At 61.1% G+C, this 16,384-nt stretch overlaps 1 protein-coding gene across 2 annotated transcripts; it reads right to left on the bottom strand.

The window, feature by feature from the left end:
• Positions 1 to 3,298: 3,298 nt before the first annotated feature.
• Positions 3,299 to 11,072, bottom strand: MRGPRF (MAS related GPR family member F). 2 transcript variants are annotated; one of them, XM_080816410.1, is made up of 3 exons: positions 10,927 to 11,072; positions 7,996 to 8,109; positions 3,299 to 5,134 (listed from the first exon to the last, which is right to left on the bottom strand). In XM_080816410.1, exons 2-3 carry the CDS (start codon positions 8,041 to 8,043, stop codon positions 4,151 to 4,153), a joined length of 1,032 nt encoding a protein of 343 aa, XP_080672536.1. In that variant the 5' UTR covers positions 8,044 to 8,109; positions 10,927 to 11,072; the 3' UTR covers positions 3,299 to 4,150. The 2 variants fall into 2 exon arrangements, with proteins under 2 accessions (XP_080672536.1, XP_080672535.1); XM_080816409.1 differs by lacking the exon at positions 10,927 to 11,072 and having other exon boundaries at positions 3,299 to 4,486; positions 4,734 to 5,134; positions 7,996 to 8,103.
• Positions 11,073 to 16,384: the final 5,312 nt, after the last annotated feature.

Here is a 16,384-nt window from a genome sequence, read left to right as displayed (position 1 = left end):
GGCTTCTTCCCATCTGGGGAGAGGTGACTGTTAATGGACCTATCCCTTCATCCCACCTTCTAGATGGATCCCACGGCTCCTGGAAAAGACGGGGTGTCTTGGCAGAGGATTCTAGACCGAGAAGTGCATGTGTGAAAGGATCTCAGGCTTCAGAATTCTGGCCCCAAAGAGAAAACTCCGTTATCTCACAAGCACAGCTGGCAGGGCGTGGGAGCCAGTGAGGCCGATGCCAGAGAGGCGTTCTGTTTGGTCTTAGGAAGACGGGAAGAGGCCTCAGCTCTCAGGCCGTGTGTTGTGCCGTGTGCCGAGCACGAGTCCCCGGCCCGTCGCCTGCCCGCTTTATCGGCCAGCTGCCCAAGCCTGGGCTGTGCTCTCCTTTGGTCTCGGGCGCTGGACTGTGGGCTCCAACAAGGCCTGTCTGGGTTGTCCTTGGACTGTGATGGGCCTGTCCTGTCTAGTCCATGCGGCGTCCCCAGGGCCCCTACTGCCAGTGCTTTGCTGGTGGGAACACGGACACCAGCGGCCTGGGTTCCAGGGCAAGCACGTGGCCACCAGAGTGGTCGGACTGTGACTGGTGCTCCACCCTGGGTGCGAGCAGGCTGTTCCCGGGAGCCCAGCTGTGCAGATTAAATGAGCTGATGGAGGTTTTAGCCCAGGGCCCACTGTACACAGTAGGTCCCCTGCGAATGGCAATCTGTGCCGTGCTCGCCAGGCGGGGTTTGGTTCTTTCCTTGTCCCTCCTTCCTGGCCACCCTGTTCCCTCTTAGAAGGGACCCTGTGCCCCTGCTCCACAGGCCTGTGCTGGGTGTGTGAGAAAACCCAGGCCCACGGCTTCCAGGTGGCAGTGCCCTGTCTCCCTGAGGCTTGCTCTTGACCTTCCACATTTGGCCGTGTTTCTCACGTGCATCACCCAGGAGTGTGCTTGTCCAGACAGCCGAGGCGGGGGGCACTGAAAGCAGGGCCCCACAGCCCAACCCTGGCGGCTCTGCAGTCCTCGCCCCGCATATCCGGTGGTGGTAGCAAGTTGTGCTTAGTAACAGCTGAAGTGGCAGGGAGACCAGTGTTTGTTCCTTGTGGGGCCACCTACGAGCTCCTTAGTAGGGATGGCGATATGCACCCCCCTGAATTCGACTCCTGTGCAGTGGTCAGGGGAGGGCGGCTAGACCCCTTGCTCCAGAGAGTTCCAGGGTGGAGATCTGTGATGCTCGGGTCTCTCTGCTTCCTGACTTTCCCAGACACCAGAAAGAAGGAGGCTGGGGGTGGTCCCAGCTGAGCAGCCTTTGGTGGGGGACCGCAGAGGCTCCCGTGCCCCACCCCTGCAGCCAGCTCCCTGGGCCCTTTTGTAACTCCATACCCAAGGAGGGAGGAGGAGCGTGCCCTTCTCTTCTCCTGCCCCTCCACGAGCACAGATGGGAGGTCGTCCGGGGTGTGGCCAGGATGTGCCGGCAATCTCCATGTGGCTGGGGACTGGATGGGGGAGGAGAAGCCTTACCCCTGGGGAAGATTGTAGGGATCCGCACCTGAGAAGGGTCCAGAGGCCGGGCAGGGCCGATCCTGGAGTTCACCCCCCACCCTCCCAGCCCACTGCCCACTAAGCATGGCCAGTTGCGTGTTCTTGTGGGGCTCCAGCCCCTCCCGACCTCCAGGTCCTGCAGTGAGTGAGGCTGCCCGCCCGCCCACTGGGCTGGGGTTCTGAGCTGCTGCGGCTGGGCCCAGGCAAGGAGGTCAGTTCATGCTCCCAGAGGGGTGGCGGGGGAGTAGCTCCTGGCATTAGACTCAGGGCTAAGGCCTAGGGTGGGAGCTCCTGAGGAAGAGGTGAACCCCCAGGGACTCGGATTCACTGGGTCCCAAGACAGTGGCTCTTCAGAGGCCCCCTTGGCCGTCTTCAGGACTAGGAGGCATTTCTTTCCAGTGGAGGCTTTGCTGGTAGAAGCTTTCCCGTTGAATGGATCCCGCCCCTCGTACGTGTCCTCAGGACCTGACTTGGCTTCTTTGAGTCCCCAGAAGTGTCAGAAGTGTCTCTGCTTTTTTTTGGATTCTTGGACTGGCTTGCAGGGGTGGGGGGATGGGTCAGGAGGTGGGGGAGCGTGTGAGGACGGGGAGGGTGCACCCCATGCTGGGAGTGGGAGAGGCTGGCACCCCGGCCTCTACTATCTGAAGCTCTTCTGCTTCCAGACACTCGGGGTCCTCTCTCTGCAGAGCAGGGACCTTGATGGAGGAGCTGCTGGGCCTGTTGGAACGGGGAGCGCAGCAGCAGAGGCCTGGAGAGGCCCGGAAGAACGAGTCCACCACCTGAGGACTGGTCGCCAAGAAATGCATTTGGGGGTTAGCCCACCCCAGGGTGGTCCTTCTGCCCTTGCTCTGGGTTGACCAGGGTAAGGCAGAGCAAGTTCAGGGTCTGCGGGTGGAATGCCGGGCACCCCTTGGGCCAGCAGGAGAGGCTGGAGGTACTGCCGCACCCTGGGTGGGCAGGCAGGTGGTTCTGTTAGCCAGCTCCCTCCCTGCCCTCTCCCTGCTTTCTGCAGATGAGGGCCTTCCCCCAGCCTGGGCCACTGGTGCCTCTGCTCTGGTCTGTCCTTGGGCCTATGTAATGAGCAGGTTCCCCCAGAACTTCCCTGCCACGGGTCTGGGGTCCCAGGCTGGACACCTGCAGCCCAAGACGGGCCTCTTTGGGGACTGGCTGGAGGCGGGCAGGGGGCAGTCAGGGAGCCTCTGGCCGGGCCCTAGTTGAGCTGTCTCTTGGGAGGGGCTCCAGCCTATTGCTGGGCATTGGGGAGGTGCTAAGTTCAGGGAGGCCAGCCCCAGGCCCGCCTCAGAGAGGGTGGGAGAGCGAGGGGCATTCTGGACGGGTAGTGGAAGAAGCAGCAGCCGTACCCAGGGAGCCTCTGTGTGGACACGCTGTGTTCCACGACAGGACCTGTATTGAGCAGCACAAGGACTGGCACTGAGTAGGCATAATGAAAACTGTTTCCAGGGGGACCAGAGAGCCCTGAGTGGATGAGAAAGGGCATAGGCTTTAGCCAAGAGGACAGGATGGCTGACCAAAGCTCCATTAGGCAGCGGGGTGGATACCCTACCAGGAGAGGGACCACTCCAGAGGTGTAGATGGACCATCCGGGAGAGGGAGCACCCCAGAGGTGTAGACGGATCAGCCGGGAGAGGAGCACAAATGCCAGAGTACAGAGCAGGTTGGGTGGGTGGGGCACAGCATGGAAAGGCTGCCATCTGGGCTGCTCGTCGCCGACGGGGCCTCACTGTGGAGCAGGTGCAGACAGGACAGAAGGCAGGAAGCCTTGCTCAGTGCACGATATAAAACGTTTATTGATCTACATTTATTGTCTTCTATAAAACTTGCATTGGCTACACGGGGCCCCTGTGCTTGGAGGTGGGCTGGGGTGGCCAGGTAGAGCCAGGGCCCACTCCCGGGTGGGGACTGGAGCGCAGAGACTCCTGGACAGTGGGCCGAGGCTTGAGGACCAGGTGCACAGCAGCATGGACATGCTGTGCTCTGGGAGGCTGCGCAGGGGCTGGCCCGCAGGGGATCAGAAATGAGAGTGACCTGCCCTATCTGCCCGAGGCAACTTCCTGTCTAGCTGCTTGCCATGATCGGAAACTCCCCCGTTAAAGTCACCAAAGGATTCGGGGCAGGATGTTGGGTACAGAAGGATGGAGCTGCGAGGCAGGTTAGCCAGAGCTCTCGTCCAGCTAGCACCGCTGCGTTCAGGTTGGCTCGCCAGTATCGCCCGGAGGGGGCAGAACGGAGAGAACAGGGGCCCTGACGGGGGCAGAGCTGCGGCCCCGAGGGGGGACAGTGGGGCTGGCTACATTGTTTTCAAGGAGGCCTGATTGAAAGGGGGAGGAGGGAGATGGGGCTGGGTGACCCCTCCGTCCCCTCCTTTCCCGACCAGCTTCTGGCCACGGAGGAGAACGGTGGGGGAAGCCTGTCCTGGCCAGGGGGCCTGCATGTAGGTGGCTGCTTGGTCTCCCAGCCAGCCACCCCAGAGCCTCCAGCCCACAGAGGAGGAGGCACGAGGAGCCAGAGCAGACCTTCCTCCTTGCACTTGGGCACCGTGGCAGCGGCCCAGCTCCTGTCTCGCAGCAGAGGGTCTCCGGAGGCCGCAGCCCCTGCCGCCCAGCCGGCACCTGCCTCTCAGGACGCGTTCCCGGTGGGGCACTGCATCTCCATGGTGACCGTGTTGGGCGTGCCGCCCCCGGCTTCCCCCAGCTCGGCGCCGTCCCGCAGGGCCCGCTGGAAGACCACCCGGAGAGGCTCCCACAGCCGCTGGGACTTGTCCCTTCCCGCCAGGAAGTAGACGACGGGCTTGGCGCTGCTGTGGATGCAGATGCAGAGGTCGGTGACATACTCAGGGAAGGGGGCCGGGATCTGGAAGACCCAGAAGAGGAACCAGTCGATCCCCAGGTAGATGGAGGACACGAGAAACACGGACACCATGGCCAGGATGACGTGGTTGAGCTTGGCAGAGCGCTGGCGCCGCCGGGCCCGGCATTCCACGTGCAGGATGAGCAGCAGGCAGGGCAGCACCATGAGCGGGCAGAAGACGAGGAACAGCAGGATGCCCAGGAAGGTATCCATGCGCCCGCAGGCGCCGCCGGAGCCCCGCGGGGCCAGGAACACGCAGCAGTAGTGGTGGACGCTGGTGACCAGGAGCGACAGGGTCCAGAGCAGGGCGCACACCACGGCCGACAGGCGCTTGGGCCGGCGGCGCCAGTACCAGACGGGGAAGACGACGGACAGGCAGCGCTCGGAGCTGACGGCGGGCAGGAGGCTCACGCCGGCCACGAACGCGCAGAGCCCCACGACCCTGGTCACGGCGCGGACGTAGTCGGCGAACGTGCCCAGGAAGCCACCCGTGTTCAGGACGGAGAACACAGCCTTGCTGAAGAGGTAGCCGACGTCGGCGCCGGCCAGGTGCAGGAAGTACACGGAGAAGGGGCTCCGCTTGATGGAGAAGCCGAAAAACCAGAGGACCAGCCCGTTGCCCACCAGGCCGCACAGACAGAGGAGCAGGAAGATGTAGTTCATGACGGCGGGCGGCGGCAGCATGGTGATCTGTTCGATGGTCAGGAAGCCGCGGCTGTAGAGCTCGGGGGCCTCACTCACGTCAGGACACATCTGGGCGGGTGCAGAGGGGGAGACACCTGTGATGCGGGCCGGGCCCCACCCCCAGACCTGCACCTGTGTCCCGGCTGATCACGGGGGCGAAGCCAATGAACTGGCTGGAACTGGAGCAGAAGACAGCCCTGCTCCCACCTAGTGGCCCTGCTCTGTGTCCCCAAGTCTGCAGCTAGCGGCCTGGAGGAGCGACAGCGGAGACCGTCAGACGGAATAGAGGCCCGGGACCACCCACCTGTCGGAAGAGACTCTGGTCCAAAGGTGTCTGTGTCATGAAAGATATGAACAACGGAAGAACCTTTCCAGGTTGAGGGACCGTGGTGAGCCACGGCTAGTAGGTACGACACCTAGATTTCAGAGCGGCCCTACGGATCGCTGTGAAGGATGTTAGCGGGGTGACGGGGAAACGCTCGTCTGGACCGGGTATCCTCGTGCTGCACCCGCGTTAGATTTTCTGAGTCGGAAGATGCCCTGCGGCCCTGTACCAGAAGCTCCTTGTTCTTGGAGGCCCCAGGCTATTCGGGGGCAAAAGGGGGCTTGATGTCTGCAATTTACTTTCCAACAGTTCTGGGAAAGAGTCTGTCATGGGAGGCGTAGAGAGAAAACACAGGCGGCAAAGGCGACCTGCTGGTGAAGGACACACATGTCTGCACTGCACTGTCCTTGCAAATTTTCTGTGCGTTTGCCATTTTTCACACCAAAATGTGAAAATATTTATTTTAAAAAAGTAGAATAAAATAATTGAAAAGGTGGACCCTGGTCCTAATTGGGGTGGGAGCCTGTCCCGTCGTGGGATCAGAGAAACTGGGGGATGTAAGAGTGGCCCCCTGCAGGGCTGGGGTGACCCTGGGTGTCTGGAACGTGAGGGATCTGGGTGTGGCCCAGGCCCCCCCTGGGGAGGTGGAGACTTGTGGCGGCTCTGGGGAGGCGCTCTGATGCTCGAACAGTCTGGCCGACTGAGGGCACGGGGCTGAGTATCTTGCCTGCAGGGTCTGGGCTGGGGGTGAATGTGTGACGCTGGGCCCGGTGCAGGACACTGGTTTGGGGGGCGTGCAGACGAGAGCACCTGTCCCGAGCAAAGTGGGCAGCTGCTCTGTTCCAGCTGGTGGGTGCTGGGGGGCGGGAGGGGGGGCAGTTGAAACGGGACCGTGGGCTGAGTGGCCCGTCATCCTCTCCCCCCTCCCCAGAGAAGCCAGAAAACCCTAGATCGTAATGTGAACTCCCCTGATCTTTAAATGTTCGAATTTAAAAAACATCGTGTGGGCCAAACATAACACATCCACAAGCTGGATTCCTTCTCAGGCTGTCACTTTGACCTCCCATTCCAAGTGACAGGGCTGCCCAGAGCACTATCACTCCCCTCCTTCAGCCTGGCAGACGTCACTAGTCCATCCCAGCACTCCTTCCCACAGAGCCTAACCTGACACCCCGACCCTAGTCCCCGCCAGAACCCCCCCCAGTCTAAGGCTGGGTATCGGTTCCCATTGCTCATGACTCTCCCCAAAAGGAAACAAATGGAAAGGTTCTTGAGGCTGGAACATTCCACCGCCTTCCAGATGGTCCCCAGCTTTGCCAGATACCCCATAACGGGGGGAGGGGGTTCTGTCAAGGGAGTCTGCAAGCAGAGACCGGAGGTGTTGGCCAGACTTTGGGGAGACCGTGAGGTCCAGGCAAGCACGTTAAGGGGGGTCTTATATACCAGGCACGCTTATTGGCTCAGCATCTCTGCCTGTCAACCTCCAAACCCCTTAGCTCGCTCTTTCCTCAGCCTTTTCTCTTGGTGGCTTTGACCACTCCAGGCCACGGAGCAGTGGTCCCCAAGACCCAGTGCCCAGACAAGCCCATGCCGAGGGATCTCTCAGAGCTCCTCACAGGCTGGAAAAAGTCTGCAGTTCCCTCCCCGGAGTCAGAGCGGGAGGGCTGGTGAGTCACTGGGCGTGTAGCTACCACCCCAGCCACATGCAGCCTTGGAAAATGCCTGTTCTCAGCCCGGCCCCCCTCCCTGGGCTCTGCCTTTTCTCTGGGGATTTCTGGAGACTTCTCCCCAGCCAGTCCCATCTCTTCCTTCCGTGGCTGCTGCTCTACAGTGGTCACCAAGGGAGAAGACCGAGGGCCACAGGTCCCGGGCAAGAGTCCAGGCTCTGTTCCGACCTCTGGGCTCATCCCAGTTGAGGTACCGTGCTGTCGTGAGCCTCAGTTTTCTCAAGTGTGGATGAGGTTGTACCAGATGAACTCAGAAGGTCCTTCCAACGTGGAGCGCGCTTTGCCCAGGGTTGAGAAGGGAGCTCCGGAGTTTTCCAGGAGCTCAGAGAAGTAGGGGGCTGGGAGGGACACAAGGGGTGGGTTGGCTTGATGCCTCGTTGGGGTCTTGGCCACAGCCAGTGCCGAAACGTGAACCATGACTATCAGACCCTGGCCTTCAGCCTCCTGGGCAGGGTGGCCCAGCGCCTGTGGTGCCCTGTGGGGGCCATGGCTTCAGGGACGCCTTGGAGCCAGCTCCTCGGGGTCTCCTGGCAGGGCCAGGATACAGCTGGGACATAGCTGACCCCCGTCTCTTAAGGGAAGACACGGAACAAGGCTGCTCGAGGTAGAAACGGCTCACACAGGGTATGCACAGGGAAGGGATTGGAGGCTGCTGGGGATGCTGGCAACCCGGGGGGCCCTGGGAGCAGGGCTGGGGCATAGAGCCCAGAGGGTCTCCTGCCCACCAGTGAGTCCTGAGACAGAGCATTGGTCTGGGTGGCAGAGTGCAGGGGGAGGGGATGCTGGGCTGAGCCTGCCTCTCCCACCCCACCCCTCCTGTCCCACCCCACCGCGCCCCACCGCGCCTGGAGCCCCCTCTGCTGCCCAGCAGCACTTGCCTTACTCCGGCTGCCAGGATGGGCCTCCCAGGAACAGTTCCCCACCATCTCCAGGCCTGGCGAGTCCAGACTTCTCACGGCTCTGCTCTCTGCGCGCCGGCCCGCACGCTTCTCCTGGCAGAGGCAGAAGGGGTGGCGTCAGGGCAGCCGTGTTCCCCACCCACCTGGAAGGCCCCTCCACCTTCCAGTCCCCCCGCCCCAGCCCCCACAGCTGTCTCCTTAGAGGAGAGGGCAGCAAGCAAGCACCTGGCTGCCTCAGAGGCGGGCTGTGCGGGGACATAGGACGGTCCTGCGGGGTCCGGGGCGGGTCATGTCTGCACACACTGCCCCCTCCTGCCCGGGCTCCACGTTCGCGCCTTCGTCACGGCCAAGATGCTCACTGCTGCTTGCTGGGGGAGAAGCCTCTCGCCTCACCCCTTCTTGCTTGGTCTGTGTGATTTCTGAAGCCGGCCGGCTTCTGGGGAGGCAGCTATGCCCACACGCACTGGCCTTGCGCGCCCTTTGTGCCAGCCCAAGGGGGCTCAGGGCTTCCCGGCAGGCAGTCCCAGCTGCAGGGTCAGGCCCCATGTTTGTAACACGCTACGGTGCAGGGTCTTCCCACAGTAGGTGACTGCAAGGCAGGACAGCCTGGTCAGCCATCAGCATCACGGACCCCACCATCACCCCCCGGGACAGTGACTCCCAGCCAGGACCTGGACACCACGCCAGCCAGCCAATGGCCATCGCCCCCCGTGGTCCTCGTTACCGGCTAGGAGGCAGGAATCATCATTCCCCTATGACGGGGCCTCCGAGGCTCAGGGAGGTGCGGCCACCTGCCCAGGGGTCCCCACAGTAACACCTGTGCCCACTGTAGCCCAGCAGATTTGCATATCATTGAGCCCCGAGGGGCTGCAGAGGAAGAACAGGTGGAGAGAGCCGGCCAGGAGAGCCCCGCGGCGGCCCCGGCCCCAGGCTGGAGGACGGCAGCTGTACTCAGCCGGGGCCCCAGGTCGGGAGGCCTGGAAGGGGTGACAGCCCACGGAGGGGGGCCTCCCTGCCTGACGGAGATAGCTCCATCCTGGCCAGGCAGAGCTTCTGGGTCCACGTGCCCCAGATCCCCTTTGAACGGACTCCTGCTCCCCAATTCGAGCCCTGCCCCAGCAGACAAGCACGGAGCTGTCCCACTGTGTGGGTGGAGAAGCTGAGGCTGAGCTGTAGGCCACTGGCCATGCCCTCTTCCCAGAGGGATCGCTGGGCTGCTCGGCCAGCATCCCCCAGAAGTTCTTCCCGGCCCGCCGTGGCCCGTGTCCCTCCGCTCCCCCAGCCAGCATGGGACCTGGGCAGGCGCGCCTGTCATCCGGCGGGGAAGGGTGGCCAATGGCGGCCTGCGGCCCCTCTCTTGGACAGCGCGGCCATGTGCCCGGTGGTGTGGGCAAGTGTGTGTGTGCGCCTGGCGTGTGGGTCACAGCGCGGCATGCGGTGACAGCGGGGCGGGAGCCCTTGTACTCCAGAGGACGTGGGTGTGTCCAGTGCGTGCCAGTGAGTATGCATCTAGAGCCCCACACCCGCTCCATACATCATCTTGACTCCAGCCGGGCCACTGGCCCAGCTGCCTCGGACAGGCCTTCCCTGCACGCTGGGCTTGCCCAGGCTCTCCCTGCTCTCAGGCTACCGGCTTCGCCCCCGTCCTTGCTGGTTCCCTTTGCCCCCCATTCACAGTGCTCCCGCTCTCCCTGGTGGTCCTCCTGATTGTGTGCCACCCCTGGGCCTGGGCCCTTGCGGACGTCCTGGCTGCCAGCCTTGTCATTTTACCTCAGCCAGGTGGACCCCCCGCCGATACCCACATGCCCCCCAAGGGCGGCCAGCTGGGGCCAGGCACGGAGTCAGGGCCCCCCGCTCACCTCTGCGGGTCGCTTCCATGGGTGGGTGTCCCTAGCGTGTCTCTGAGCTTTCCTCTTGCCTTGCCTGGGGCGGTCCGAAGGGCTCGTGCCCCCTGCAGAGCTCTAGAAGCCAAGGGAGCCCCGGAAGGGCCTTGAGAAGATAACGTGCGTGACGCGTGTGTGACGTGTGTGTGGCATGTGTGTGAGCATGGGTGAGTGTGCGTGAGCGTGTGTGCTCCTCGGGCTGGGATCCGGCTCCTGCTACAGCAGAGGGAAAAGCTGGCGGCTCCGTGCACTTCTGACCCCCCTTTCCAAGCGCCAGGCCTCCGAGGGCTCCGGCCACCTGTCCGCCGCCTCTCCTTTCAGCCCACCTCCCACAACCCAGCCCCACACTTGCCGGGGACGGGTGAGGCTGTCCTCCGGAAGGCCCGGGTGGGCACAGTCACACTGCAAGCCCCCAACCCGTCTTCCCAGCCCCTCTCTTCGCAGCTGTCGCCGGCCGCCCCCCACCACAGGGAGGCTGCATTTCTGTTCCAGGGCCGGGTCCCCTGCTCACGGCTCCGCTGGAGGAGGCTAATCTGGGGACACCAGGGGCTGTCTGCGGGGGACGGGATGGGACGCAGCTGCTCTGCCTTCTGTGCCCAAGCTCAGCGCCGCCGAAGGGGGGACGTGGGAGAGCCATCTCTCTGCGCTTGGGACGCGGCCGGCTGGGTGTTCCCTTCCCGCCCTTCCAGAAAGCAGATTTGGATGGCTGGCGTGGGTGGGGGTAGGGACAGAGCGGCCCGCCCCCCCCCGCCCCCCCCCAGCCAGGAGGACAGAGCAGGAGTTGGAAGTAGAGGACAGTGTGGGGGTCGGGCACTGCCACCCGGGACAGGGACTCTCAGAGCCACGGGAGTGTGCCCGAGTCCTCTCTGGAGCCTCAGGGTTCCTACTCAGAGCCACGTGACGTCGGGGGCCGAGTGCCCTGACAGCACCCACCTCGTTCTCCCTCCCTGCCTGGCCTTCGCCCTGCGGCCCTGCAGCCAGAAAGCCCTCCCCTGGGCCACAGCCCCGCTGCCCCCCGCACAGCTACCTGCAGCTGTCCTGACCTTCCGAGGTCTTTCCTTCGCGGAGCACGACACTCGCCTCTGGCCGCGGGTCCCCGGGGCAGCAGGCCAGCTCAGAGCACGGCCTGGAGCCTTGGAAAAGGCGAGCTCAGAGTCAGGACAGCCCTTGCCTGCCTGCCTGCGGAGGAGATGGCTTGGGGAGCAGAACCCGCCCCAAACCCAATTCCAGGCCTGGAGGGAGGGGGAAGGGGAGGAGGAGGGGAGGAGGGGCTGAGCCAGAGCTGGGATGAAGCTTCGGGAAGGAATGCCCCGCTCAGGAGCCCCCCCGCCCCCCCCATCCTCACTGGGAACTCATCTCCCTGCCTGGTGACGTCATGTTGGCAGGAGCACTGCTGCCGGAGTCCAGCTGTTCCTCTCCCTCCATCCTGCAGCTCCGCGGGGCTGCCCTGGAGAAAGCACAGGACTGTGCACTTGCTTGGTTCCTGCCTTCTGCTCCCACTGGGCATCTCGGGGCATGCAGCCCCGGGAGGGGCGAGTCCCCTCGTATTCAGGGCCTGATACAGAGAAGCCAGGAGGTAGTGAGGTGAGGGCTCCCTGGAGAGAGAGTTGTAGGCACTTTTGAGAGGTAGGCTGAGCAGCGGGACAGCGGCGCCATCCAAGGGCCACCCCATCCCCCTTCCCACCTGGAATCTGCCCAGGGCCCCCTGCTCGCGTATGGAACTGGGAACCCCCTTTCCCCGGCCCTAATAGCAATCAGATGGCGCAAGCGGAAAATCACAGCACTTGCCTGGGGATGGGGGGGGTGGGTGGCGGGCTGTGTGTGCCTGTTCCGCGGGGGATGAGTCAGGCTTCCCCCTACCCTTTGAGCCTTCTCAGGGTCCTGGGGCAGTGAGCCAGAGCCTGAGGGGGGGATGCAGGAGTCCCAGGGGTGGCTGCGAGGTCGGGGGTGGTGCACACAGGAAGGCCCCCCGCCCCTTGCCCTGCGCCAACTTTCTCATGCCTCTGGGAGCCCAAGGGAATTCCCTGCAGTGCTTTCCCTGTGGGAGCAAATGGTGCCCAGCTTGGGGGTGGGGTGGGCATCCGGAAGAAGACCCAGAAATAGAGCTTCCCTTGCACCTGCCCTGGGAGCTCCAGGCCTCCGGCCCCTGGAGGAACCCGGTGTCCCTGCCCAAGTGCCAGTCGAAGAGTGGATTTGTTCCCCGCAGGGTCCAGCTGGTCCTCTGGGGCCTTTGTTTTAAGGAGAGCGTGAGGGGAGGGCTCTAGGACACTGAAGCTCTTGGCCACGCCCAGGACGAGAGGGAGGCTGGGCAGGGAGCGGTGGTGACCCTCCCCTCCTCTCCAGGGCAGGCCAGCTGGGGCCCAGCTGGGCTGCTTGTTTACCGGGGGAGGTGGGGGTGGGGGAGGCCGGGGGAGGCCGAACCCAGGCAAGTTCCAAGTGTAATTGCATTTGGACACTTAAAAGGAATCGTGTGAAGGCAGCAGCTCCGAGGTCCACGCCTTATTTGGTCTGGAAATTTGTTTCTTTCAAAACTAAGGAGAGGTGCTTGTAAATGGGAATGCCATCCTTGGCCTGAGTTTGCTGGGGTCCCCTCGCCACCCAGTGTCCCCGGCTGGTGTCCCCACGTGGAGCAGCACGTCAGGGCCGTGGGGGACAGGTCTGGAGGCTGGGCTCCTGCAGGGACAGTGAGAGAGCCCCCAGCTGGGCTGGCGCCCGAAACCGTGGCCTCAGGCTCCGTGTGTGGGCCTGGCGGCACGCACCCATTCATACCCGCCCTCCCGCCACAAGGTGGAGGACCATGCTGAGGTGACACGGCCATGGTCCCTGCTCTCTCACATCCTGTCCTCACGCTCGGAGCCGCTCCCACCCTGCCCTCTTCCAGCAGAGAGGAAATTTATTTTTAATGGTCCCCTGCCACGGCCCACCACACCGCACCCTATGCCCCCTCCCGGGGGTGCAGGCCAGGGCCCTCCTCCGCTGGGGTCCCTAGGGGCAGGAGGCGGGTTCCGGCAGGGCTAGCTCACAACAGCACCCATCTGGGGTCCCCCATTGCCCAGCTGCTCCTGGATGAAGGGCAGTTTGTGGTCCCTCCGACCCCGTGAGGTTGCCCAGCCCCCAACGGAATATTCTGCTCCCACAGATATTTGCTGAGCATATGCTAAGTGCCAGGCACTGGGACCCAGGCTGATGAACCAGACAGTCTGCGCCCTCAGGGAATGGAAGTCAGGCTGGGCGGCTCAGAGTCAGATGACCCAGACACGTATAAAAGCACACCTGGACAGGGGGCCAAGTAGATCAGGATGGTTTCTTTGAGGAGCGGACGATGGAGCCCATGGGAATGTCAGGCAGGGGTGACTCCGGTGAGAAGGGGAAGGGAGGCATCCCTAGCAGAGAAAATGGCACGAGCAAAGACCCTGGGGTAGGGAGGCATGCGGCACAGGTGAGTTGGGGTAGATGAGACCCCAGCTTTGAATGGCCCCTCTGGGCCCAGGACCTGGCCCTCCTTGTGCTGACTTCACTTTTCTGCTGCCATTTGTGCCATGTGCTTGGAGGACAGGTGCAGGGCTGACTGACAACCACAGCTGCCCCCTCCTGCGTCCTGTGGGCCAGGGCTTGCCTCAGTTCCGTCATTCAGTCCTTACAGCATCCCCCATTTTACAGATTCATTCAGCGTGTACATCCTGAACACCTACTGTGTGCCAGGCACTGTACTAGGCTCTGGGAATCCACTGATGAATGAGACAGATAGTGACCCCTGCCTGCAAGGTGCCCAGGCCGTGGAAGTGAGGAAACTGAGACCCAGGGAGCAGCTCTGTGTTTCCCTTGGGCCCCTGCATCCCCACTGCAGGGCCTGAGCCGGGGCGGGTTCTGCCTCTGCATGCCCAGTACTGGGCGAGAAGGTGTCAGGAGAGATGAGGAGAGATCCAGAGCCCTAGGATCTAGTCCTGGCTTTGCCTCTGATGAACCGAGGAAACTAGGCCTCAGTTTCCCCAGTTGTCCCATGGAGTGGGGGAGCAGGGACCAGTTGATACCTTGCTCCGTGCCCCATGCTCACCCTTCACTCCAGCTCTCGAGGCTGGTTCTTCTTTTTTCACAGAGGGCTACTGAGATACATTTCACATACCAAACAATTCACTTCTCTAAAGCATACAGTAGTTTTAGTACCTTCACAAAGTTGTGCAGCCATCACCACAATCTCATTTAGGAACATTCTGTCACCCCCAAAAGAAACCTGGTACCCACGAGCAGTCACTCCACATCCCCCTCCCCAGCCCCTGGTGGCCAGGCATCTACTGTCTGTCTCCGGGGATTTTCCTGTTTTGGACATTTCCTAGAAGTGGAATCACACACTTAGTGGTCTTTTGTATCTTGTTTATTCCATTCAGTAAAAGTCTTCAAGGTTCATCCACTCTGGGGGCACGTGCAGTGCTGTGTCACTTTTTATGGTCATAGGCTGGTTCCTTAGGGCCATGTGCTCTAGGACCTGTTCTCTTCCACTTGACTAAGATCCTCCAAGAGACAAGGCCAGTATAGACTTGGTCTGCATCTCCCAGGTTAACCCCTTTGCCCTTTTGGTTTCAGCCCTGGAGATAAAAAAAAAAAAAGGTCTCTCTGAGGTCTAGGTGGCTTTCCTGATGGGCAAGGGTGAGTGGGGTCCCCTCCTTCACTCTCCCCCTTCTCCAACCAGGCGGCTACCAGTGATGGAAAGTGCATCTCGGGAATCTATGCAGAAGCCTACATTCTCCTTTGTCCTGCATGTGGGAGATTATTCATTTCTTCATTCATGCATTTGTTCACCCATTCATCCATCCATCCACCATCCATCTATCCATCCATCCATCCATCCATCCACCATCCATCTATCCATCCATCCATCCATCCACCATCCATCTATCCATCCATCAATCCATCCATCCACCCATCCATCTCTCCATCCATCAATCCATCCACCATCCATCTATCCATCCATCCATCCATCCACCATCCATCCATCCATCCATCCACCATCCATCTATCCATCCATCAATCCATCCATCCACCCATCCATCTCTCCATCCATTCATCCATCCACCCATCCATTCACCCACCTATCCACCCACCCATCTACCCATCCATCCATCATCCATCCATCCACCCACCCACCCATCCACCCACCCATCCATCCACCCATCCACCCACCCACCTATCCATCCATCCATCCATCATCTATCCATCCATTCAACCACCCACCCACCCGTCTACCCATCCACCCATCATCCATCCATCCATTCATTCTTATCTACATTTAACACATATCTTCTGAACACCAACAATGATGCTGGGAAGAAATAGTGGATAAATCAGAACAGGAGGAGGGGAAGGGCTCATAAAAGAAACAATTGAAGATGAATTCCGAGTGAGATCCAAGCGGTGCAGAGAATGAACAAGGATGGTGATAGCGAATGATGTGGTGAGAGGGTGGGTAGATGTAATTAATGTAAGCCTGAAATACTGACATCCTAATACCCAGGTCTGACAGTTTGTGACCTTACAAAGCAAAAGAGACTTTGAAGAGGTGATAAAGCTAAGGATCTTGAGATGGGAGAAAATCCTGGATCATCTGGGTGAGACCGTGTGGTGACAAGGTCCCTATAAGACGGAGGCAGGAGGCTCAGAGTGATGTGTGATCACTGGGGTTGGTGGGGGAGATGAGGTGGGAAGTGTGATGACCGGGGTCAGTGGGGAGAATCATCATTAGTGATGACTAATGAACAAGGTCGGAGGAATATGAAAAGGAACCTCGAGCTAAAGAATGCAGGTAGTTCCTAAAGGTTGTAAAAGACAAGGAAATGGGGTCTCCTCTAGGTGCTCCAGAAGGGACAGGCCCTGCCTCCTCCTTGGTTTTAGGTTTCTGATCTCTAGAACTAGAGAGAATAAATGTTTGTTGTTTTAAGCCCCTGGGTTTGTGGTCCTTTGTTGCCGCAACCATCCAGAAGTAATACAGGTAGTAGGCAGCGCTTTTGAGCAAGGTCAGTGCCTTGGAAGCTCTTTCTGCTTGAGTGAGACCTGCAGCATCCAGGATAAGAACGGCAGGTGCAAAGGCCCTGAGGTAGTAAGGATTTGGTGTATTAGCAGAACAGAAAGGGTGGCTGGAGGGCAGGAGTGTAAAGGTGTGTTTGATGAGGCTGGGGAGGCGGGTGCCGCCTCTAGCCCCCTGCCAGCCCAGGTGAAGAGCTGCCTCCTGGAGCCCAAGGTCAGGATGCTCGTGGGCACAGCATCTTGGCCAGTTTCCCATCTTTCCAGTTGGATACTCTCTGCCTAGTTTCCAATTCCTCACTTCCCTAAGGCCCAGAAATTTCCCAACTTTGCCCTTCTCTCCCTCCCCATGGCCTGGACTCAGGGCAGGCTTCTGGCAACTCTGGTCTGGCCTCCCTGTGATTCCCCTCCACTTTAACTATACTTAAGATTTTGGGACAGTGGAAGCAGTTGACTTGGGTGATGATCTC

This window comes from Martes martes (genome assembly GCF_963455335.1).
Source record: "Martes martes genome assembly, chromosome: 10".
NCBI classification, from domain to species: domain Eukaryota; kingdom Metazoa; phylum Chordata; class Mammalia; order Carnivora; family Mustelidae; genus Martes; species Martes martes.
This window is presented reverse-complemented; position numbering and strand designations above follow the sequence as displayed.